The 25,376-nt window shown below is 34.8% G+C and overlaps 1 protein-coding gene across 1 annotated transcript in view; it reads left to right on the forward strand.

The window, feature by feature from the left end:
* The window catches only part of COL3A1 (collagen type III alpha 1 chain), a 38,239-nt gene extending 13,951 nt beyond the window's left edge, over window positions 1–24,288 (forward strand). The window contains exons 7-51 of the mRNA XM_007965602.3: window positions 123–176; window positions 943–996; window positions 1,659–1,712; window positions 1,870–1,923; window positions 2,562–2,615; window positions 3,044–3,088; window positions 3,226–3,279; window positions 3,752–3,796; window positions 4,454–4,507; window positions 4,925–5,023; window positions 5,571–5,615; window positions 5,767–5,865; window positions 6,067–6,120; window positions 6,249–6,356; window positions 6,572–6,625; window positions 7,217–7,315; window positions 7,650–7,703; window positions 7,868–7,966; window positions 8,554–8,607; window positions 8,725–8,778; window positions 9,089–9,142; window positions 9,654–9,707; window positions 10,026–10,070; window positions 10,735–10,833; window positions 10,920–11,027; window positions 11,308–11,361; window positions 12,895–12,948; window positions 13,034–13,087; window positions 13,807–13,860; window positions 14,464–14,571; window positions 14,905–14,958; window positions 15,224–15,277; window positions 15,468–15,629; window positions 15,743–15,850; window positions 16,828–16,935; window positions 17,673–17,726; window positions 17,812–17,919; window positions 18,403–18,456; window positions 18,849–18,956; window positions 19,233–19,286; window positions 19,372–19,479; window positions 20,264–20,561; window positions 21,523–21,710; window positions 22,172–22,414; window positions 23,153–24,288. Of these exons, the coding sequence (XP_007963793.1) occupies window positions 123–176; window positions 943–996; window positions 1,659–1,712; window positions 1,870–1,923; window positions 2,562–2,615; window positions 3,044–3,088; window positions 3,226–3,279; window positions 3,752–3,796; window positions 4,454–4,507; window positions 4,925–5,023; window positions 5,571–5,615; window positions 5,767–5,865; window positions 6,067–6,120; window positions 6,249–6,356; window positions 6,572–6,625; window positions 7,217–7,315; window positions 7,650–7,703; window positions 7,868–7,966; window positions 8,554–8,607; window positions 8,725–8,778; window positions 9,089–9,142; window positions 9,654–9,707; window positions 10,026–10,070; window positions 10,735–10,833; window positions 10,920–11,027; window positions 11,308–11,361; window positions 12,895–12,948; window positions 13,034–13,087; window positions 13,807–13,860; window positions 14,464–14,571; window positions 14,905–14,958; window positions 15,224–15,277; window positions 15,468–15,629; window positions 15,743–15,850; window positions 16,828–16,935; window positions 17,673–17,726; window positions 17,812–17,919; window positions 18,403–18,456; window positions 18,849–18,956; window positions 19,233–19,286; window positions 19,372–19,479; window positions 20,264–20,561; window positions 21,523–21,710; window positions 22,172–22,414; window positions 23,153–23,299 (3,819 nt within the window). The 3' untranslated portion in view covers window positions 23,300–24,288. The remainder of the gene's footprint in view (window positions 1–122; window positions 177–942; window positions 997–1,658; window positions 1,713–1,869; window positions 1,924–2,561; window positions 2,616–3,043; window positions 3,089–3,225; window positions 3,280–3,751; window positions 3,797–4,453; window positions 4,508–4,924; window positions 5,024–5,570; window positions 5,616–5,766; window positions 5,866–6,066; window positions 6,121–6,248; window positions 6,357–6,571; window positions 6,626–7,216; window positions 7,316–7,649; window positions 7,704–7,867; window positions 7,967–8,553; window positions 8,608–8,724; window positions 8,779–9,088; window positions 9,143–9,653; window positions 9,708–10,025; window positions 10,071–10,734; window positions 10,834–10,919; window positions 11,028–11,307; window positions 11,362–12,894; window positions 12,949–13,033; window positions 13,088–13,806; window positions 13,861–14,463; window positions 14,572–14,904; window positions 14,959–15,223; window positions 15,278–15,467; window positions 15,630–15,742; window positions 15,851–16,827; window positions 16,936–17,672; window positions 17,727–17,811; window positions 17,920–18,402; window positions 18,457–18,848; window positions 18,957–19,232; window positions 19,287–19,371; window positions 19,480–20,263; window positions 20,562–21,522; window positions 21,711–22,171; window positions 22,415–23,152) is intronic.
* The last annotated feature ends 1,088 nt before the right edge of the window (window positions 24,289–25,376 follow it).

Raw genomic sequence — 25,376 nt, forward strand, 5'->3', positions numbered from 1 at the left:
TTTATAAACTGGAGTAAAATTTGCTGATTACATTCACAATCATGATTTCTTACTGTCAAGATGTAAATGAATTATATGAAGATTTTGTTACTTTTAAAATATTTACATATTCTACTCACTAGGGATCTCCAGGATACCAAGGACCCCCTGGTGAACCTGGACAAGCTGGTCCTGCAGTAAGTAACAATTAAATTTATATGTATATATAAGTTGATCATTCTATATGGAACCTACCTTTGTTTTCTAAAACAAGTATAGGCCCTTACAGAATGAAGATTAAATTTACCCTTAAATTTGCAAATAACAAATAGCATTTTATCGAGTCTTTTGGACTCTTTCAATTGTTTAGCTATCTTAGAGACACTAGTTAATAAAGGAATTCTCTCATCATTAGCCATCAAAATAGTCCACTTCCCAGAGCTGATACAAATTAGAATTTGTTTATTTATTTTCTGTAACCACTCAGTTCACTCTTATATCTAATCTACTGATAAATATAATTATATATATTTACATATATAAACATACATATGCATATATCTTAGACAGTAGAAATAAACATAATCTAAGAGAGTCCTTTAGAAGGATATGCTCTGTAATAAGCAGGTAAAATAATTATTTAAATACAATATTTCATGAAATTTAGAAATACCTTTATATTCAGATATATTTAATATTTCAAAACATGTAGAAATACATTTGAATTTATGAATACACATGTGTAATATAAAATACAGATATATGATGTTTTCAATTTTTATTAACAGTAAGTTGATGTAATAGAGGTATAATATTAACTCAGTAAGTATCATTTTCATCATGAGAAACATTAAAAGGATTTTCTAAAATGAGGTTCCTTCCAGGAATACATACACTGTTTAATAATAAATTGTAACAGAAAAACTTACAAATATATTCATTTTTTTATTTCCTTATTTTCAGGGCCCTCCAGGACCTCCTGGTGCTATGGGTCCATCTGGTCCTGCTGGAAAAGATGTAAGTTTTTTAAAAATTAAATAAGAATACAGCAAAATTTAACTTGGGGTATTCTAAACAGTATATGCTTTATGTCAGAATCCCAGAAGAAAAAAATGTTATTCAAAATATTGTTGTCTTAACAACATTTTAGCTAATACTAATCTTTGAGTAGTTATACAGTATTTGCATACCTATACATATATTTATCATTTGTTGAATTCTAGAATAAAATCCCTAAAGTGGTTTTTGACTGCTAAGAAGACTCATCCACTGAATATATTATTTAACTGGAGGGGAAATAAGTGTCTTTGCCTGCCTCTTGTAATGATGAAATTGATACCACTATGTAATGAACTTGAGAACTTGCAGACACCTTCAATTCAATGGCATTCTTTCTTTCCCTTTTAATCCCCAATGACAAATTCTTTTTACTGGGTTGAGGAAGGGTTATATTATTTCAGTGATTAGAAGCACCTGCATTATCTCTTTATAAGCTTATATCAAAGTGAGAAAGGTCTTCCTCATGCCTTCCACCAAGAAAGCTGATCTCAACTATACATTTTGTGTGACCATTTTAATGAATCCTTCATGAGAAAAATACAAAGTAATCATTTTGCTTATTGTCTACAATGTATTTTGTCATACATGAGCACTTATGTATTCTTTATTTCTCTACCTAGGGAGAATCAGGTAGACCCGGACGACCTGGAGAGCGAGGATTGCCTGGACCTCCAGTAAGTCTTCAGCATCTAATAAATTAATTGGAGTAAACTTTGCTTGAAAACTATTATGTAATTCGATTGAACTAAACTTAAAAACAGAAAGTGTTTTACTACTAGGTTGTGATTCTATTTGAAGGTTCATTAATATTTTTTCATTCATTATTTTTAGGGTATCAAAGGTCCAGCTGGGATACCTGGATTCCCTGGTATGAAAGGACACAGAGTAAGTAGAGTTTCTAAGTTATTTACAAGGTATTCCACTGGGCTATGTTTACTTGACTAACCAATTTAACTGGACAATTATGTGCCCAAAAGGATGATTCTGACAATGAATTAATTTGAAATTTTTAAGTCTACCAAGTTTATTTGTTGACCAAAGTAGCCATTTTTTGCAAAATAAAGGAGTTGATTTCTAGTGTATAAAATACTCTTGAAAAATATTTTCTTACTACCACTATCAGAAAAATAAAAACATTTTATGAATTATGTTTTTATTGACTTAATATGATTTATAGATTGAGTTGAACAACTTTATTCTATGCAAAACATTTCATACATTCAAGCAACTGTGCCTATAACCTATTAACTTAATTATAACAAAATCTATGAAACTCATGTTTGCTACTCTATAGTTAAGGCAACTTTCTTATCAGACTACATTGCACTTTCTAGTTAGTTCATGTTTTCCTGCTGTAAAATCAGTATGAAATATCTTCAACCCCTTTAAACAAGTTTTAAATTATTTAAGTTAATTTTGCAAGTAGTGTTATAAAGACCAATTAGAAAAATTCAATGTAAACTTTATCAATCATTCTAGATGAACAGATTTTAATAATTTTGCTATTTTTATACATTCCCTAGGGCTTTGATGGACGAAATGGAGAAAAGGGTGAAACAGGTGCTCCTGGATTAAAGGTAAATCACAACAAAATCACGTTTTCATAAGTAAATTCATTAAATATTAAAGCTACATTTAAGATTCATATTGTGAGGCTTAACTTGTTTGCTGAAATTTACCCGAACTTTACCTATTAGGTATGAATAATGATAACTAATTGAGATATTCTATTAACGCTTCCATGAAAACTGATAACTTGAAGAGTCTAGATTAGAAATAGTTGAGCATATTAGTATAACTTATCAATTACTTCTCTTTAGTTTTTAAGTTTTTAAATTCAGAAATTGAGATTTCTGGTAAATAAAATACTAACAGAAAATTAATATTGTTAAAATGTATATCTTTTTCTAGGCTCCATAAGCTTTTCCATAATATTCTGTATTTAAAAATCAATAATATTTTCTTCCTCTTGTATAAAATAGTAACATATTTTATATGTATCTAGGGTGAAAATGGTCTTCCAGGTGAAAATGGAGCTCCTGGACCCATGGTAATTATGTTTCTTATGCATAATTTTCAGTTTTATTATTAACCTCATTGTTACCTAAAACTGTCTTTGCTCCCACCCCAACTGTTCTTACACATGTCAGGATTAGAGTAAGACCATATTTCAATATTACTCTCTAGGGTCCAAGAGGGGCTCCTGGTGAGAGAGGACGGCCAGGACTTCCTGGAGCCGCGGTGAGTATTGTTACTAACATCGCACAATTAACATCGCACAATTACAACCCAAAGTGACAGATTAGTGTCTCAGTAAATTCCAGGCTGTAAAAATACGTTAGAAAAAAGACCCTCCTACAAAATTATACTCGATACTGTGATAACATTTTGGCTATAGTTAAAAGGAAATGAATAAATGTTTTCCAATTATCTCTATTGAGAATTTTTGTGTTAACTGTTCATATGCAATTAAAGCCATTACATCTGCATTCAGTCCTGAAAACACAGATTCCAATCCTTCTACATTTGATTGTTGCTGTATATATCAGAATTGTCTTTACAATATATTGACTTTGAAATATATAATTAGTAAGCAGATTTTAACGTACTTGAAGAAAACTCAGCTCACTTGAGTCAGAATTTTAGTCAAAATATTACTCATGACCAGTCATTCAGAATTAAATAGATATTTAATGTAAACTTCTCTTTTTAGGGTGCTCGGGGTAATGACGGTGCTCGAGGCAGTGATGGTCAACCAGTAAGTAACTTTCTATCTCTTATTTGTTGTAGGGTAATGAGAAATTATGGATTGTGGATTATTTAATATTATATATATACACACACACTCAGGTATATACATATATGTATATGTATATATCTAACACACACATTAGCATCTCTATTGACCGTTTTTATAATTTAAAAAGTGAAAAAGTATCATAGCCCCAATACTCAATATTGTATATATCCATATGATTAAAACTGACACTGAGCCCATAAGCAAAATCTAGGTTCTGACATTCATTCTGCTTGACCAACTGCTAACATTTAATGGTGCTCTCAGTGTTAGTTAACATCTTATATAAGACATGGCACTTTAAAGACCCCTACAAAATGGATAAAATAGATGTTACCTCCATGTTGTAAAATTGAATACAAAAGCTCAGGGAAAAGTAATCTGCACTAAGTCATGGAATTCATGGCAAAGTAGGGAGAAACCAAGAATTTCTAATTTTAGATTTCACTCTCTTCTTATTTTACCACATTGTTTCTCCATATAATATCCATAAAGTATGAATATCTTTTTTATCTGCATAAATGTCTTCTTTTCTTTATATGTGCTTACTTATTTACTAGTATTCTGGCTTTCATTTGTTTGAAAAGGAGCTCTTGAAATTGTATTTCATTTTTTTAGGGCCCTCCTGGTCCTCCTGGAACTGCTGGATTCCCTGGATCCCCTGGTGCTAAGGTAAATATGAGTTTCTACAGAAGGGTATAAAAATATGTTGGAGACAAGAGAAAAGCACTAGATTGTTTCTTGCAACTGATTTTTTAAATCAGTCAAATGGATAGCTTTTATCTATACATGTCTTTAAAGCCCTATTCTTGATTCTAAAAGAGGTGTAGTCCCTAGCATTCAACTATTGATATTTCTTCTGATGCCTTCTTTTTTTTCCCGAGACTCTTTCCAGGAAACTGATAACACAATCACACACATAGTTACATTTTTCTCTGCCTTTATGATGAATGATTCCTTGCTTTACCTGCAGTATAGAGTCCTACTATTCCAACCTTTGGGAGATGGGTTTAAATAGGACTGAAGGGTGAAGTGGCTAAGTGAGTAGAAGTGGTGAGAGGAACTGACTACATATGGTTTTACCATTAGGGTGAAGTTGGACCTGCAGGGTCTCCTGGTTCAAATGGTGCCCCTGGACAAAGAGGAGAACCTGGACCTCAGGGACATGCTGGTGCTCAAGGTCCTCCTGTAAGTATCATAGTTGAGAGGGAGAGTGCTGCTACACTTACTCCATGAAAGCATGTGCTTCAATATGGCTATCAGTGAAAATTACTTTGAAAAAGTTGTTGCTTAGTGCTCTAAAATGATCCTCCTGTGACACATACTGATTTGATTAGTAGTAAAAATGATAGTTTTTGACTGTTGCACTATTTCAGAATTCACGATTTTTTATGTTTATATAAAAGAATAGAAGATAGAATAGTTTTCTGATGCTTTCAAGAATGTGCCCCAAGCTAATCACCAATCATAAAAATTCAGAGAAGAACCAATTTCAAAATCTCTTCTATTTATGTATCATTTAATAATTTATACCAAGTACATATTACCTTTAATCTGTTTAGATAATGATGAATCTTTTGACTACATTTCATATGTTGTGTTATAGTTGGAGGATTCACTTAATCTCTACAAAGCATAACACTCGCCAATACATTAATTACCACACAAACAACTTCAAGTATATACGAACTATTTGCATTACTATTAATACATTAACTGTTTTTTGTATACTTAGGGCCCTCCTGGGAGTAGTGGTAGTCCTGGTGGTAAAGGCGAAATGGTAAGTTGTTCCCACTCCTCACCCTTATCTCGTCCACACATTACTGGCTTCTTTTGCATTTTGCATGACAATAGATTTGTGATATTTAAGTGAGATATTCATAAAAGAATGTTCAAGTTTGACTAATGTAGTGTCTTTGGTTTGTTTTTAGGGTCCCGCTGGCATTCCCGGAGCTCCTGGACTGATGGGAGCCCGGGGTCCTCCAGGACCACCCGGTGCTAATGGTGCTCCTGGACTGCGAGGTGGTGCAGTAAGTTGCATTGTTTTTTCTCTGTTGACTGAAAGGTATAGTTTAATTCCATCAACAAAAATTAATAGCAAAATTTTGCTCCTGTTCAGTTGAATTTATATTGACTTCACTCTTGTCTTATAACTGAATTATGTGTTTCTGGTGATGATTTTGTTAGTCGAATCCTCCCTGTTTCTCAACCAAGACTCTGTTATACTTTAGGGTGAACCTGGTAAGAATGGTGCCAAAGGAGAGCCAGGACCACGTGGTGAACGCGTAAGTATTACTGCAACAGATCTGGTTATTTCTTGAAAAAATGCAACGTAATTAGAAAGTAAACAGGTAAAAACTTCGAACTAAATTCAGACATAATTTCTTATTTGACCATCATTTTTTTTTTTCAGGGTGAGGCCGGTATTCCAGGTGTTCCAGGAGCTAAAGGCGAAGATGGCAAGGATGGATCACCTGGAGAACCTGGCGCAAATGGGCTTCCAGGAGCTGCAGGAGAAAGGGTACGTTTTCCATGGGGCATCTAAAAGAAAAACAGCATCACTGTCACCTAAATAAAACTACCTTCAGGGTGAGACAGCCAATTTTTCTTAAGTTGAATGTTCAGTGGAAAATATTGTTTAAAGCACTTTATGACATAAAAATGTTTGCCACTCAAGAATTATGGAAAAGAATTGTAATCCTTTGGACTGAAATATTTGTCTTTCATTATTTTCAGGGTGCTCCTGGGTTCCGAGGACCTGCTGGACCAAATGGCATCCCAGGAGAAAAGGTAGATAACTTTAGTTTCTATGTTCCTAAATGCTAGCACCACAAATAGGTAGTTCTTCCATACAATTTCCCATTCATGAAAACCTAAATATCTGAAAAATATATATTGGAGTTAAAAAAATTCTTAATGTAATGCATCCTCTGTTCAGTCACTTTCTTGGCTTTGTAACTAAAGCCACTTACTTACCCTCTGTGATAATCTTTTACTTATCTGTTAATTGGAAATCATTTATCTGAGCATCATTGCAAGAGTACAATAAACTAAAATGCCTGAAAAGTCTTTGAAAACTCTAAAGTTAAATGCAAATATGATTTCATATCATTAAGATATTTGATTTTAGATGCACATAAATATATTTTTAAGCACACTAAATACTGTTTTTTTAAGTGTGTGATATTCACACATTTGCTTCAAAATTTTTTCAATACGGCAATCCAAGCTAAGATAATTGATTTTACATATAAATTTTTCAGCAACACGTGAACCCTTTTTGAAAGTTCAAATGATGTTCTCTATTTGTAACCAAAATATTGTTGATATCTAGGTTAGTGAAGGCTATTTTAATTTTTTTTTATTTCTTTCACTACTTAGGGTCCTGCTGGAGAGCGTGGTGCTCCAGGCCCTGCAGGGCCCAGAGGAGCGGCTGGAGAGCCTGGCAGAGATGGTGTCCCTGGAGGTCCAGGAATGAGGGTACAGAGAAATATTTGTTTGAATGACACTTTAATTTAGACAGAAGAAAGGCAAGACAAATGAAGACAGATCAAAAGCAACTGAAATCAATCAGATTACATATTTTGTAAGGCCCCGAACAAAACAAAATTCTTTTAAGTAAACTTAAGCCATGATAGTTCAAGGAGAAGAGAACAAAGAACACTTGCCTTAGATACTTTATAGACAGGAAAAAAGATGTGCAAATCTGAGGCTTCACATGTAAGTGAAAATATCCGAATTGTACAAATAGTATATGTTGTAATTTTTTATTATTTCATTTAAAATCACCTAACAACTGACTTCTTTGCTTCAGGGCATGCCCGGAAGTCCAGGAGGACCAGGAAGTGATGGGAAACCAGGGCCTCCCGTATGTACATTTTTTAAATCTCATTTTAAAAGGCCAGTTAAAATGGAATGTATATGTTGGCCTATCCTTGAGTGTGTGTATAGTATATATATATACACTATATAGAGGGTATGTTTTAATCTTATCTTTATCAAACCTTTATTAATGTAATTTTTTCTTATTAGGGAAGTCAAGGAGAAAGCGGTCGACCAGGTCCTCCTGGGCCATCTGGTCCCCGAGGTCAGCCCGGTGTCATGGGTTTCCCCGGTCCTAAAGGAAATGATGTGAGTTCCTTCATTAATTTCCTCAATAAATACTTGACTGGAAGGTTTTTATTTTCCATATGGAGTATAGAAGTGGTCAAAACTCAGTCTCCTCTTCAAAGCATGGAGGAGTATAGGAAAATCAAATTGCATGTAGGAAGGGAGCTAAATATATAATTGGTTATGGTTGTATGTGTGTGTATGGAGCAGGCAGATAAAACATATGAGACAGGCCGGGTGCACTGACTCACGCCTGTAATCCCAGCACTTTGGGAGGCTGAAGCAGGCAGATCACCTGAGGTCAGGAGTTCGAGACCAGCCTCGCCAACATGGTGAGGTTGTTTTAGTCTCCACTAAAAATACAAAAATTAGCCAGGAATGGTGGCATGTGCCTGTAATTCCAGCTACCCAGGAGGCTGAGGCAAGAGTATCGCTGGAACCCGGGTGGCAGAGGCTATTGTGAGCCAAGATTGCACCACTACACTCCAGCCTGGGTGACAGAGCAAGACTCCATCTCAAAAATATGTATATATATGTATATATGAGACGATAATATGATTAGTTATTGCCCTTTGAGAATTAGTAAATACTGACCACTTCTTCTTTAGGGTGCTCCTGGTAAGAATGGAGAACGAGGTGGCCCTGGAGGACCTGGCCCTCAGGTATGTAGCTTTCATCAATTTATTTCTAGCCTTCTAATAGATGTATTCATCTCCAACCTTGTGACTTCTCTCTGTAATCTGTATTATTTCTGCTTCCCTAACTGTTCTTGTTTTTAGGGTCCTCCTGGAAAGAATGGTGAAACTGGACCTCAGGGACCCCCAGGGCCTACTGTAAGTTCACTCACATAAAATTGGAGATGAAAATAGGGTGGAGGTGGGGCAGGAAGAATGCTTCAAAAATTACATAATCTCTGACACTATGTTATTATAGTTTACCAAAGCAATGATGCAACTTGCTGACCTAGTTATCTAGCTAGATGTTAGCACTGAGTTTAGAGTGTACATGTGTGCTTTGGGTCCAGGTCCTCCCCTTTCTTCACATCACTACTTTTATAATTAAGCAACAAGCCTGTTGAAATGGATACTGTAGACTAAATATAAAAGGATGTTTATAACAGAGTGTATCATTATACTTTTCTAGGGGCCTGGTGGTGACAAAGGAGACACAGGACCCCCTGGTCCACAGGGATTACAAGTAAGAACTTGTTATTTCAATGTCATGGTATAGCTGACCATCAAATTTTTTGTGTCCCTAACAGATTATAATTTATCTGAAGCTTACCTTGTGAATCCGTCTTTCATCTGGAAATAAAATATCAGGCAATGTTAATAGATAGGCATATCTTCCATGTCCATTCCAGAGCACCTTAATAAGTTATTTAAAAGAATTAATGAAACTCAAATAATTCTATTTGCTTACACTTATTTTTATTATAATATAAATCCGTATAGCCAAGTCTATCCTGCCATGCTTGTCAATAAATTTTTATGTGTAGCAATTGAAAGAACAAAGAGAGATGAACACGGATTTGTAAGATATGATTATCACATATGTGTCACTGGATTTTGAGTGGCACAATGTTTCTACCCCTAAAAGACCACTGAAACTTTTTTCAAATATCTTGCAGAAACATGTGTACGTATGAGAAGCTTTTCTATAAGCCATGTTTGAGGTAATTACCTGATACAACTATGATTGTTTCTAGGGCTTGCCTGGTACAGGTGGTCCTCCAGGAGAAAATGGAAAACCTGGGGAACCAGTAAGTTACGTTTCATTTTTCAAAACTCAGAAACAAAAAGAATATATAATAATTGTTTGTCAATTATTAACTTTTTAATTTTCTTATGTCATGATATTTGAGATTTAACATTTAGTTTTGAAATATTATCAAAACAAAGACAAATTATTTAAAAGATAACTATTACATAGAGTTTGAATTTTACCATAAAATAGAGAGTTCATAATTTCAAGATTAGAAAAATTATACAGTATGCCAACATGACAAATGTGTATTTTGCTTATATTTACATAAAATGCATTCTGATATGGACCTAATCATATAATGCAAATCTCCTAGGGTCCAAAGGGTGATGCCGGTTCACCTGGAGCTCCAGGAGGCAAGGTAGTATTTCAATTCATTCTCTACCTTCTTCAGCATGTTATACAGCAATTGATTAGTAGTATATTTTTTGTATATCAAGTGAAAATACTCTTTCTTTAAAAGAGCATCATTGCAAAGGTTCGTTAAGTACACTTAGAGAAATTGAAGACATTTTCAATACATTAAATTTGCTTTAATCTGAAAATACTCTTTCTTTAAAAGAGCATCATTGCAAAGGTTTGTTAAGTACACTTAGAGAAACTGAAGACATTTTCAATACATTAAATTTGCTTTAATCTGGAAGGTCCAATTCTCTGACATTCATAATCACTACAGAATCAAATATGAGCTTAAAATTTCAAATAGAAAAATATTGCCAATATGTTGATTCTATGTAGGAAAACTGTTTTGGTAAAAGAACTTTAAAATGCTGCCCTTATGAATAAAATACTAAGTATTTCAATGACAGTTCACACTTAAGCAGACTAAGTATCCAAGTTTTCTTTTGGACACTTTTTTAAGCTTCCAGTTCCCACCCAGCTGTTCAACTATTTATGAGTATACAAATTTCCAGGTTGTTCACAACATAATAACCTAGTGGCCTGATTCAAAACGATGCAAGTTAAGGTGTTTTGTTTTTAGCTTTGGATTGTCTAATATGGTTATTTACGTATTTTTATCACAGGGTGATGCTGGTGCCCCTGGTGAACGTGGACCTCCTGGATTGGCAGGGGCCCCAGGACTTAGAGGTGGAGCTGGTCCCCCTGGTCCCGAAGGAGGAAAGGTGACTCCACAGAATTCCATTCACCTAGGTTTAAAAAATACATTTGATTTCCTTCTGATCATTTATTATTTCTCACTTATTTTCAGGGCGCTGCTGGTCCTCCTGGGCCACCTGGTGCTGCTGGTACTCCTGGTCTGCAAGGAATGCCTGGAGAAAGAGGAGGTCCTGGAAGTCCTGGTCCAAAGGGTGACAAGGTAGTGACTTGTTTTCTCTTAATTGTTTCATAAATCAGTCATTGTAGGTTAAAAAAAAAAAAAAAAAAAAAAAAAGCAACACTCCTGGAAAGTAATCAACTGTATTTTCAAAATTAATATTATCATTTTATAGTAAGTGAAATTTAAGATGGATTCCTAGAGCAACAATGAATTAGAACACCCAATATATATCCCAACAAATCCTGAGGGTTACTCCTCTTCTTGGCCAATTTTCACTGAAGATACTTTGAATCTGATGACATTGGCTTTTATTTGACAGGGTGAACCAGGCGGTCCAGGTGCTGATGGTGTCCCAGGGAAAGATGGTCCAAGGGTAAGCATTCTCAGTGAGGAGAAACAGGCCTTACCTATATGTCATATGGGACAGTCCTGCACTTCCACTTTTATTTTTTCCAAAAACTACTCAAGATAAATTAGATAGTTTACCACCTTTTGAGCATAAAAAGACCCAAATAACTTGATTTATAATTAAATTCCTGGTCTATATCTATGTACTTGATAGGTCTACAGTGACCAAAGAATGAAAAACCTCAAAAGTATGATAAAGGTCACAAACTAGCATTTGTGAGTCACTAAAATCTGAGACAATCACTGAAATTTAAGATAATCAATACTGCTCATTAAGAAACTAAAAGTCATCACAATTCAATATAGTAAGTACTCCTAATTAATAGACTTTATATTCAAAAATTGTAATCCTATGGTGCAGTCTTACTATGGAATAGTATTTAGCAACAAAAAGGCATGAACAATTGATGCTGTACACACAGCAAATTACATAAACCTCAAGGACAACATACTCAGTGAAGAAAATTCAGTCTCCAAGGGATATACATTGCATGATGCCATTCCCATAATATTTGCAAAATAACATCCTTTTAGAGATGTAGAACAGATTAGTGGCTGCTAGGAGTTAGGAATGAGAAAGAGAGAGATGGATGTGGCTGTGGAGACATGACACAGGGAGTCTTATGGTGATTGCACATTTGAGTATCTTGATTGTGGTGGTAGTCAGGCACGTCTACAAATGGGATAAAATTCTATAGAGCCACATACACACACACATAAATGAGTGCGTGTATCACTGGTGAAATCTGAACAAGCTCTATGGATGGTATCTATGTCAATTTCCTAGTTTTGATATTATACTATAGTTGTGTAAGATGTTAACATTAGGGGAGGCTGGGAGAAAGGTGCACAGAATTTCTGGCATATTCCTTTGCAACATTCTGTGAATCTATAATTCAAACTAAAAGTCAAAAACAAAACAAAAAACATCTTCTAAATATGATTATAAGTAATTTATTTAATACATTTATATAGTAGTTGCCTTAAAGAAATTCATAAATGCCTCACTTTTGACAGATTAAGTAGATAAGCCATCATTCAAGTAAAAAAAGTGCTCAATACTTCACTTTTGTAATATACGTAAAACAACTATTTGAAAATTTCAAGTTGAAAAATTTAATATGTACAATGATACTTTGAGAAAACATTTAAATTATCAAGCAATTTAATACAGAAATGTACTTTAATTTAAAAAGACATTACTGTAAGATCTTACATGACATCCTATTCATCTTCTACAATGGAGATAAAGATAAACGAATCAATAAACCACTGCTGAATCCTATTTTCTCCCAGAGTTATCCCCAAAGAGTCCTGTGTTTACTGAGCTCTGCAGTATTTACACATTGAGTGAAAAGCACAGCATTCAAGCCATAAAAAATTTAAAAAGTATGTTATCTAGTTTATTAGGTATCTATGTCTATATACTTTCTGTTTGATTAATGCAGAAAACGATATTTGCATCTTCAAAATTAAAAAATATTTTTATTTCCTCTAGGGTCCTACTGGTCCTATTGGTCCTCCTGGCCCAGCTGGCCAGCCTGGAGATAAGGTAGCACTTAATACTGTCTGGAAATGAAAAGAAAATATCTCCGTCTTTTGGATGCAGGAAAGTGACATGGTTTCTCTTTTTCCAGGGTGAAGGTGGTGCCCCTGGACTTCCAGGTATAGCTGGACCTCGTGGTGGCCCTGTAAGTGTTAAAGACATTCTCAACATGCTTTTTAACCCCATACAGACAGCAGCTACTTATCCTTCCCTTTTTAGCAATTCTGCCCCCATTTCCCTGAGCCTCAATTTGGAGACACTATCTTCAGGAACCATATAGCATGCCAGGGAATGTTAAATTTCTTAAATCTAACGTTCACAAGAGACCGTTTTAAATCAGGATTTCTTTCCAAAATAACTTCGGAAAAAATACATGAATTGCACAAGTAGTAAATGTTTGTAATTAGGTATTTCTTAAGCCTATAGAATCTTTGCCTGAGACTCCTTCTGGATTTAAAATTCTTGACCTTTAGGATTTAAGACACTGGAAAGATATTTAGCAAATGTTTTTTAAAAATAAATCATTTAGTTAATTTTTCAGTTAAGGCTCTACCATATATTGAAATACATAAATAAATAAATAAATATATAAATGTGTTAAATACTTTAAAATTCTCAAACTATTTTTCTTGCAAATAATATCACAGTGGGAGACAGAAGGAATCAATGGTTCTGGTATTTTCTACTCCTAATTTTATTGAGAAGTGGCAAAGTCTTCAGAAGTTTACTGGCTACTCTGCACATTTCCTGCTTAAAGGAAAGAAAAGATAAGATGATAAGATGACATTTCCTGCCTAAAGGAGATGACACATACTCCCCGTGGGATATCTTCACTGTGACTAAGGAGGATGTTTTTCTCTTTAGGGTGAGAGAGGTGAACCTGGCCCTCCAGGACCTGCTGGCTTCCCTGGTGCTCCTGTAAGTGTGAATATTTACACAGACATGTTCCATAGCCCAGGATCTCTATCTTGCAGAAAAATTACAGAAGTATAGTCAAGTTTGGGTTCTAGTCCCATTTTAGCTGTTCATTCCCTATAAGATTATTGTACCCCTATTTTGTTTTACTTTACCCCTATTGCTGCTCTTTAAAAGATGGGAATAAAAACACCTGTCCTGCCTTTGTGACTAGGTAATGAACTAAAGCAGCACCATAGATTGAAATGCACTCTGAATTTTTGTAAGTTCTTCCATTATAAGTTGGTACTAATTAAAATTTTCTCTTAAACCCAGTCTTTCTCAAAGAAATTTACTGGTGCTGATTTTCAAATGTTTAATCCTTAGAGAGACTTCCTCCATCCCTAATGGCAAATAATGTACAGTTCATGCTTTCTTGGTCATGTTCTTTGATCATGAAAATATTTTGATTGACTTTGTTTTGTCATGTCTTCAGAGAGCCTTGTTTTTAAATTTTATTTCAACTTCTTACATCTGAAGAATTCTATATTCTGAAGAGAAATAATAATAATCCAAGTATATCATAAAGAGTGTCAGCTGAGAGATTATTGTTGTTGTTGCATGTAGGGACAGAATGGTGAGCCTGGTGGTAAAGGAGAAAGAGGGGCTCCGGGTGAGAAAGGTGAAGGAGGCCCTCCTGGAGTTGCAGGACCCCCTGGAGGTTCTGGACCTGCTGTAAGTTCTCTCCTCTTTCTCTATCTATCATCTATCTATCTATTTATGTATCTCTTCCTCTCTCTCTCCCTCTCCCCCCTCTCTAAGTGCTAAGTGTTCTAATGGAAAAACATGAAGGTTTATCAGTAATTTAATATTTTATACTGAGATAGCATGTCATAGTGGCAAGAGTATAATCTTTATATGAATACAGTTGAAGTATGAATCTCAGCACCAGCAGTCTAAAAGTTATTTTAACCGCTTCATAGAGTTCCTGGTTTTCAAAGGCTTAATGCTTTTCCCAAATTTTGATTTTGGCACTATTCTTACATACCTTCCTTCCATTTCATATAGGGTCCTCCTGGTCCTCAAGGTGTCAAAGGTGAACGTGGCAGTCCTGGTGGACCCGTAAGTATTGATCCTCTTAACTATTATTGAAAAGTATTCATATCAACCTGTATAAAAGCTGCACTTGAGACACTACATCCATAAAGAGAATGTAAAAAATGTAATCTCTCATTCATACATGAGTAATGTGTAAATTCCAAGGGGAAAAAGCAAACCATAAATGACTTTCAGGTACAATGTAGATCATACCACACATTATACTTTTGTTTGTTGTGTAGTTGTTTGTTCTACTTTTGAAATTCAAAAATATATTACCATTTCGCAGGGTGCTGCTGGCTTCCCTGGTGCTCGTGGTCTTCCTGGTCCTCCTGGTAATAATGTAAGTAATTGTTAAAGTATTTTCTCATCATACACTTCAGAAAGAGCATTCACATATGTATAGGATGAGAAACTTACACATTGCTACTTATTTCTCTAGTAAGTCTTAAATAAAATTATTTGAAGTAAGAAAGGAAAGAAAAAATGCACTTTTTATTATAAATCTTCAAATTTCAAAAAATTCTTTGTAGGGTAACCCAGGACCCCCAGGTCCCGGCGGTTCTCCAGGCAAGGATGGGCCCCCAGGTCCTGCGGGTAACACAGGTGCTCCTGGCAGCCCTGGAGTGTCTGGACCAAAAGGTGATGCTGGTCAACCAGGAGAGAAGGGATCACCTGGTCCCCAGGGTCCCCCAGTAAGTAACTTCATTTTTGTAAGTTGATTGTACTATTTTGGTTTTTATCACAAATTGATTAGAGAAAAAGATTGTCACATAAAGATGAGCTAAGTCTTCATTATCTGTATTAGGGAGCTCCAGGCCCACTTGGAATTGCTGGGATTACTGGAGCACGGGGTCTTGCAGGACCACCAGGCATGCCAGGTCCTAGGGGAAGCCCTGGCCCTCAGGGTGTCAAGGTGAGTATAGTCATTTTCCACTACACTCTTGCTTCCTTTGCTAGCCTTCAGAAATCACTTAACCATATTAAGGATGAAAAGTTTTTCTGTCATTGGAGTAAATTAGCCAGGAGATTTTTTTTATATTTTTAGATTTTTAAAAGCATATATTTTAATAAATGGCTCCAGAACACAAAACGGGGCATATCAAAGACCAACCTTGAATATAAGCACAAATAAATTAATATAACAAAAACAACATTGCCATCTGAAACACCTCTTTTAGGAAACTTGTGGATATTCTTCAATTTGTTGACTGTCAGTTTTGAATGGAAAATAGTGTTATCTTATAGATCTAGGAAAGTCTTTCACTGATGCTAGTTATCCATCCATGCAAGTCACCTGGCACTCCTGACTCTCTTTCACTAGTATTACATTCCTATAACGTTCTCGTGCTTGGCATCTAAAACACTCATTTGGTAAACAGGGTAATAAAATGGCATTTTTATTAGGGCTCGTATTATAACACTTTAAGTACTTCTTTCAACAAAATGTTATGTACTATTGTCATAAAATTAACATTTAATATTTACATGTATCCAATTGATATGACATTTCTAGTAAGTCTATATTCTTCAGATAGAGACAAGTAACCTAATTTTAAGGGTCACCATAAACCTCTAGTTTCATGATGGCTCATTATTATGTTTTTCTTATAATAATCATGTCTATGTACTCATCTCAGATTAGAATGTACAGTATTCTGAATTAGATAATCAATGTGACTATTCAGCCCTTTGCCATCCAGAGTCACTGAGCAAGTTAGAAAATGCAACAAGCTTGCTCCCCGAAACTTTTTCCCATAACAGGCATAGTTTTAATTTTCAAATTCAATAAAAATTAAATAAGATTTTTACCTGAAAATAAAGATATCTGATAACGCCATTTTAATTGATTTCTTAAGTTAAACAAAATATTTTTCGTTCCTTTGTATACAGGGTGAAAGTGGGAAACCAGGAGCTAACGGTCTCAGTGGAGAACGTGGTCCCCCTGGACCCCAGGGTCTTCCTGGTCTGGCTGGTGCAGCTGGTGAACCTGGAAGAGATGTGAGTAGCAGTTCTTATTCAACCAGCCAGGTAGAATTTGATAATTTATTTAAGCAAAGGTGAAATTGAGCCTTAATGTCTAAGAGTGTAAATATGGCCACACAGCAAAGTTCTTCTCTCTCTAATAAATTCTTTCATTACAACTTAGAATAGACTTAAAAGCTCTTGTTCATTAATATTTAGTCAGTGACTAATCATTAGTGGAGAAAATATTATCTCTAACTAAATTAGGATAAAAGTTAGTGGGGAGAACCACAATTCACATGTTTTCTGAGTGAAAATATTCTGCAGTTATCTGTGATTAGTCTTTTATTATTTTTAAAGAATTTAAAATTAATATTATTTGTAATTAACAAACCATAATTGTATACATTTATAAGGTACAATGTGATGTTTTAATATATGTATACAATGTGGAATGATTAAAGCAAACTAAACTGTAGATTTCCATTAATAGTTTAGATCACTATTTCTTAAACTTTTATTTATTAGAGGTCTGTAAAGACTCTTTTTGGATATTATTTTTCTAGTCACCTCTCCTCCATGAATATACTAACTATCTGCTTGGATATTGTGACCCTTTGAAGGGCTACCCCCCATTGTGATATCTAAGATTTCTTACCCCCAAGAACCATTTTCACCCCCTTGAGAATTATATTGCCCTGTTGAGAATGCATGATTAAATGGCATTTGGAAGGTTTCAAGAAACTTCATTTCCTTTCTCATTTTTTAATCAGGGAAACCCTGGATCAGATGGTCTTCCAGGCCGAGATGGATCTCCTGGTGGCAAGGTACAATAAACACATGTGCAATAGATTTCTGTAATTAAAATAAGTGATCATCATGTTTATTTTGGACCTGTGAATTTGTTCACAGGGTGATCGTGGTGAAAACGGCTCTCCTGGTGCCCCTGGCGCTCCTGGTCATCCAGGCCCACCTGGTCCTGTCGGTCCAGCTGGAAAGAGTGGTGACAGAGGAGAAAGTGTGAGTTCCCAGAAGCATCATCTCTCTTGTTTGTCCGTTTCCTTCAATAAAGACATTTATAGGTGGAAGATAGAATGTCAGATCTGCCAACCAAAATATCCACTATCATTTCTTTTACAGTTTTAATGCTAGTTGTTCCTTAGACAAATGTGTTAGTAAAGAAATACCAGAAGTACCTGGCAGTAGTCAATAAAGAATTTATTACTGAAACCCGAAATCGTATTAATCAGACCAGCTATTTATTTGCTGGGTAAATGCAAGGCCGAATTAATAGGGCTCTTGCCCAGCTTTTCTGTTTAGATCCCTTGATAAGGCTGTAAACAGGGCTTTAGCACTTTGAAGGCAAAAACAATATTAACTTCCAATAATTGCATGCATACTATAATTCTATTATAATGAAATTATTTACTTTTGAAAACAAAATTGTGTCAACACATAAAACTAATTCGTGTATGTTTGCTCCATTGAATGTTTTCATCTTAGGGCCCTGCCGGCCCTGCTGGTGCTCCTGGTCCTGCTGGCTCCCGAGGTGCTCCTGTAAGTTTACATATGTATTTGTTCTTTCTATTGGTAGATAGATAGATATAGATAGATAGATAGAGAGAGAGAGAGAGAGAGAGAGAGAGAGAGATGATAGATAGTACAAATATAAACTTTCCTTTAATGATGATGATACGGAAAGCAGTTCAGGATCTAAAAGTTCTTTGGAGCCAATGATGGAAACACCAGTTGTTAGGGATCTATGCCATTGTCAGTCCAAAATTAAAACAACCACAAAAACAATCTTATTTCATATCTGAAGTATCTGTTGATGGGGGATTTTTTAGCTGATAGAAAGCCATAAAATAGACTTAATTATTATAAATTCTATTTTATTTTTCCAATATGTATGTGTGTATATGACTTCAATTCAAAATATGTTTTTAAAGGGTCCTCAAGGCCCACGTGGTGACAAAGGTGAAACAGGTGAACGTGGAGCTAATGGCATTAAAGGACATCGAGGATTCCCTGGTAATCCAGGTGCCCCAGGTTCTCCAGTAAGTGCATTCATTCTGTTGAAGAATCCCTCCAATGTATACAAATTTTAGAGATTAAGAGAAGAAAGCTTTCTATCTCTAAAAATACGTACTAGAAGAGATGAGAAACGGATTTGAGGCTAATTTGAAACAACAATCAGCATGAAACAATGGGAAGATTAAAGAAAGAAAAAAATATTTCATCATAATCCCCATATTTCTTGATCTGATCTTGAATGTACAGTTTCCCAGTGCTTTTTAAGGCCTTCACTCATATGCACACTTCTCTCCTTCCAGGGCCCTGCTGGTCAGCAGGGTGCAATTGGTAGTCCAGGCCCTGCAGGCCCCAGAGTAAGTAGCACAGAAAGATACCAGTTTCACATGTCTGCACTTCAGAAAGATATTCTGGCATTGTGATGTCATGATACTTTCTTAGGGACCTGTTGGACCCAGTGGACCTCCTGGCAAAGATGGAACCAGTGGACATCCAGGGCCCATTGGACCACCAGGGCCTCGAGGTAACAGAGGTGAAAGAGGATCTGAGGTAAGACATAACTTAAATGTATGTGCATTTAATTTGCTATAATCTTCCAGTTTTCAGAACCACTGCATTATCTTTAAATTGAAATAGTGAGTGAGATGCAATGCAACCACTCAATTTAGAAAATGAACCATGACTTTAAGACATTCTCCATCACATTGAAAATGTTTCTACCACACTATAACAGGAGAAAAATATCTTTTTAAAGATTTGATCAGGTATCCATGGTATCAGAATAATGACTTCTGCCCAATTAACCAAACAAACCTTGTCTGCATTGTTATCACACTAGAGATCTTGGAATTACAACATTCATAATTATCAGCGTTTATGCAGCGCATTTTACTTCTCAAACAGCTTCCATGGTTACTATTTTGTTAGTGATACTATCATTCCTAATACTTTGTATTCCATGCCTTTGGGGTAAATGAAATAAAAACTATTATCCCAACAAATTACACTCCCCTTTGTCATGTCAATATTAGAATTGTAGCTCATAGGTGTTTGCTTACATCATTCATCCAGAAGGAAGAATGATAGAGAAAACGTGTGCTCTGACACTACTGATTCTTACATAGTGGAATAATACCTTTCTTGATAATGAATTGCAGTTATTATAAATCGGTGATCACGTGACCCTAAAAGCACCCAAATAAATCTTTAGTAAAATAATTATGATGACACAATGAATGAATTGTTTTTAAGGCATTTTCTTGAACTGGCAATGTATTCTTAGAGTGGCACCCAAACATGCATACCTCAATGATCCATGTTTTACTCATTCTAGGGCTCCCCAGGCCACCCAGGGCAACCAGGCCCTCCTGGACCTCCTGGTGCTCCTGGTCCTTGCTGCGGTGGTGTTGGAGCCGCTGCCATTGCTGGGGTTGGAGGTGAAAAAGCTGGCGGTTTTGCCCCATATTATGGAGATGAACCAATGGATTTCAAAATCAACACCGATGAGATTATGACTTCACTCAAGTCTGTTAACGGACAAATAGAAAGCCTCATTAGTCCTGATGGTACTCGTAAAAACCCTGCTAGAAACTGCAGAGACCTGAAATTCTGCCATCCTGAACTCAAGAGTGGTATGTTTGGGAGTCTTTCGTCTTCATGGCAACAGGATTACAGAGAAAGTTGTTTAGATTAGAATGAGAACGAAAAAACACCCACTTTCAATGGAAAGCTGAAATAGTACTCTAAGAAAGTTAACTGAATTGAAACTGCTTCATATAAAAGAGTAAACTTTGCAGATGTAAAATATAACATAACTTCAGGACATGCCAAATATAGAAAAATACAAAGACTGTTTTATAGAAGTTGTAGTATAAATCATAAGTTTTTTGAGTATAAAGTAATATATATATTTTTTTCTCAGGATTAAATATACATAATTTGATGTAGACAATTATAATCTGATTATTATACTATTTACTTATTGCAATGAATCTAATTATTAAAATTTTCAAATTAAACACATGAAAAATTTCAGAATACTATATAAAATTAAATAGAATATTGTAATAGTTTAAGGTTTTGCATATATTGGATTAAATATTTCTGAAAAGCAAAATTATTTCAAGTTTTCAAATACCTTGACATGGAACACTGCCTTCGCTAAGAGTCATTTCTAGAAATTACTTAAAATAGGAGACAAGCATCAATCACAGGGACTTCAGCTTTAGAACTATTGGAATAAATCTGGATTAGACAACCAGCTTATATTATTAAGCAAGATTACATATAATAATCATTTTTTTATAAAAAGGAGAGACTTGCAAATATTATACAGCCATCAAAAGGTCTTAGCTTAGTGTATCATTCAGAATAGAAACCAAGATGTTGCATTTTATTTCAGTGCTTTCTGTAGTCATAGCTAACTCTTTTACCTCAACAATTTCAATCCAAAAGTTTCTCTATCATTCTATACATAAAATGCAGTCACATTAGCAGTCAACATTATGAATGCCTTTACAGGTAAACAAACAAAATCACTTTATTACTGGATTTTATAACCAATTCCCATTCTTCTTTTTTGTGACTATTCAGGAGAATACTGGGTTGACCCTAACCAAGGATGCAAATTGGATGCCATCAAGGTATTCTGTAATATGGAAACTGGGGAAACATGCATAAGTGCCAGTCCTTTGAATGTTCCACGGAAACACTGGTGGACAGATTCTGGTGCTGAGAAGAAACACATTTGGTTTGGAGAGTCCATGGATGGTGGTTTTCAGGTAAGAAAGGATATACCTTTTTTTAAATAAGTCATCCCTATATCCTTTGTATTCTTCCTATATGTTCATCACAAGAAAAGTTATTAGGTTGGTACAAACATAATTGCAGTTTTTGCCATTGAAAGTGATGGCAAAACATGCAATTATGTTTGCACCAACCTAATAATTAATAACTAGAAGAGCTCAAATGATTTTATGTATCCAGGTGACTATACTTTTGTAACTTTATTCTCAATAAAAGCTCAGTTAGATTAAATTATTTTTGTATGCAGACACCTTTCTTTCACATCTTAAGACTTTTTTTACTCTGTCGTGCAAATAAAATATGTTCCCACATAAAATATTCATACATAAAATATATAAACAGCCCATATTACAATAAGCATACACATACTACATGAATCTCTTGCATGCAGTTGCAACTAAAATGTTTGATCTGTTTTATTTGTTCCCTATTACAGTTTAGCTATGGCAATCCTGAACTTCCTGAAGATGTCCTTGATGTGCAGCTGGCATTCCTTCGACTTCTCTCCAGCCGAGCTTCCCAGAACATCACATATCACTGCAAAAATAGCATTGCGTACATGGATCAAGCCAGTGGAAATGTAAAGAAGGCCCTGAAGCTGATGGGGTCAAATGAAGGTGAATTCAAGGCTGAAGGAAATAGCAAATTCACCTACACAGTTCTGGAGGATGGTTGCACGGTAAGAAACATTTTTCTCAATATAAGTCATAATGCAGTCAGCATTTTAGTTTAATCATGCAAATTATTTTGAATAAAAGAAATAAAATTAATAGGATGAAATAAAGATAGCATTTGATATGAATTACATACATTGCATCTACTGATTCATTGCAGGGAATGTTAAATGCAACAAAAAGTGAATGGATCTTAGCCTTCAGATGAAAACCAGTTGAAATAAAAGCATTTAAAATTTAAATCCATAATGCAAACTTTATCAGATAATTGGGATAGTCTGTATGTTTTGAATAATATCTGTCACATTAATTCAATCTGAAATATCTGCTTTTAAAAATTTTAAAGGTTAACTTCAAATCTCTCCTTTGTTATTGTTATTTGTGAACAAAGGGAAAACTCACTTCTAATATTAGCAAATTTCACTGTGAGAGACCTATCCTCTTTTTAATAAACCAATTATAAACCTGTTAACAATGGCTGGAACCAGGCCTCCTGAAGATGCCCTGGTCTATAGCAATTGCCCTGCTGCGTTTACTAAGAATCCCTATGAAGCATTTGTTTAAGAATAATGCTTATCAACTAAGAAGATTACAACTTTGAAGTGGAGCAGGTCTCATATATATGAATAACATGGCACAATGAAAGCTCCTTTAGAGTAAAAAGGTGTTTTTTAACCTAATCAGTCAGAGTCATTTAAGTAATTGTAATGTCATGATCGCTTGCATTTTGTCCTTTTTTACAGAAACACACTGGGGAATGGAGCAAAACAGTCTTTGAATATCGAACGCGCAAGGCTGTGAGACTACCTATTGTAGATATTGCACCCTATGACATTGGTGGTCCTGATCAAGAATTTGGTGTGGACGTTGGCCCTGTTTGCTTTTTATAAACCAAACTCTATCTGAAATCCCAACAAAAAAAATTTAACTCCATATGTGTTCCTCTTGTTCTAATCTTGTCAACCAGTACAAGTGACCAACAAAATTCCAGTTATTTATTTCCAAAATGTTTGGAAAGAGTATAATTTGACAAAGAAAACTGATACTATTTTTTTTTTTTTTTTTTTTTTTTGCTGTTCCACCAAATACAATTCAAATGCTTTTTGTTTTATTTTTTTACCAATTCCAATTTCAAAATGTCTCAATGGTGCTATAATAAATAAACTTCAACACTCTTAACGATAACAACACTGTGTTATATTCTTTGAATCCTAGCCCATCTGCAGAGCAATGACTGTGCTCACTAGTAAAAGATAACCTTTCTTTCTGAAATAGTCAAATATGAAATTAGAAAAGCCCTCCCTATTTTAACTACCTCAACTGATCAGAAACACAGATTGTATTCTATGAGTCCCAGAAGACGAAAAAAAATTTTATAAGTTGATAAAACTTATAAATTTCATTGATTAATCTCCTGGAAGATTGGTTTAAAAAGAAGAGTGTAGTACAAGAATTTCAAGAAATATTTTTAAAGCCACAATTATTTTAATCTTGGATATCAACTGCTTCTAAAGGTGCTTCTCTTTTTTCTTGTCATTGCTGGTCAAGATTACTAATATTTGGGAAGGTTTTAAAGACGCATGTTATGGTGCTAATGTACTTTCACTTTTAAACTCTAGATCAGAATTGTTGACTTGCATTCAGAACATAAATGCACAAAATCTGTACATGTCTCCTGTCAGAAAGTTTAATTGGCATGCCACGGAGGATTCTCCCCTTCATCCTGTAAAGGTCAACAATAAAAACCGAATAATGGGGCTGCTTTTGTCACACTAGCATAGAGGATGTGTTGAAATTTAACTTTGTAAGCTTGTATGTGGTTGTTGATCTTTTTTTTTTTCCTTACAGACACCCATAATAAAATATCATATTAAAATTCTCTTGTTTTTTTGTCACTTTTCAAAGATTTAAAAAATGCATGTCTACACTAAGGAACTCCAGTAATCTTGAAAAAGCAGATTGAATTCTAACTCTATAGATTAATAATGCGATAACTTTTAAGAATATAAAATAACATATGTTCAGAATAGAGATGTGCTCAGTGAGGAATCCTGCTGATTTTTAGATCATATTTACTGGAACCCCCATGGATCATACTGAACGCTGAGGGCATTCTGTCTAGAAGAATCAGTCCCTGCAAATGGTAGCATAGTAAATCAAGGTGTCCCCAAAGTGGAATAATAAGGGAGGAAGATGTTTGATAGTTGATCAGAAAGTAATTATAATATGGGTCTGGTGAAACACATTGATATTAAGAAAACTTGACAAGTACCACATGATCTGATCTCATTTCTATGTGGAATCTAAAAAAGTTGAATTCATTGATGTAGAATAGAATGGTGGTTACCAAGGGCTGAAGGTGGGGTGCGTTTGGGAGATTTTAATCTATGGATACATAATTACTGTAAGATAGAAGTAATAAGCTCAAGAGATCTATTGTAAAACATGGTGACCACATTTGAATATTGAATATTATATTCAATAATATAACAATGCTTTATAGTTTTGAAAATTGCTAAGAGAGTAAGTATTCTCACCACAAGAAATGATGAGAACCTGAGGTACTGCCTATATATGTATATGTATCTCTGTCTCTCTACATATATATACACACATACATATATGTATACACACACATACATATATATCCCATATAGAGAGAGAGAGACAGAGAGAGAGAGAGAACTCAAATCAATAGTATGAATTAATAAACTAGATACTTGGAATTTTATTTTAGACCAAGAAAGATATCTGGAACACAATGTTCTGCCTCCTGTATTTGTAACTTAATATATCATAGAGAGTACATTATATATAGCTCTAACTTATTGTGTGTTATTGATCCCATACTCAGTTTAATGAACACACTAGAGTTAAAATTACTTGTTTGTCTATTTGGTTATTTATTTGCTACCAAGCCTCTAAAGCCCTATCTCACTGTGGGGAAGTTACAGTTAAATGAGTCTT

This window comes from Chlorocebus sabaeus, chromosome 10 (assembly GCF_047675955.1).
Source record: "Chlorocebus sabaeus isolate Y175 chromosome 10, mChlSab1.0.hap1, whole genome shotgun sequence".
In the NCBI taxonomy this organism is placed as follows: Eukaryota; Metazoa; Chordata; class Mammalia; order Primates; family Cercopithecidae; genus Chlorocebus; species Chlorocebus sabaeus.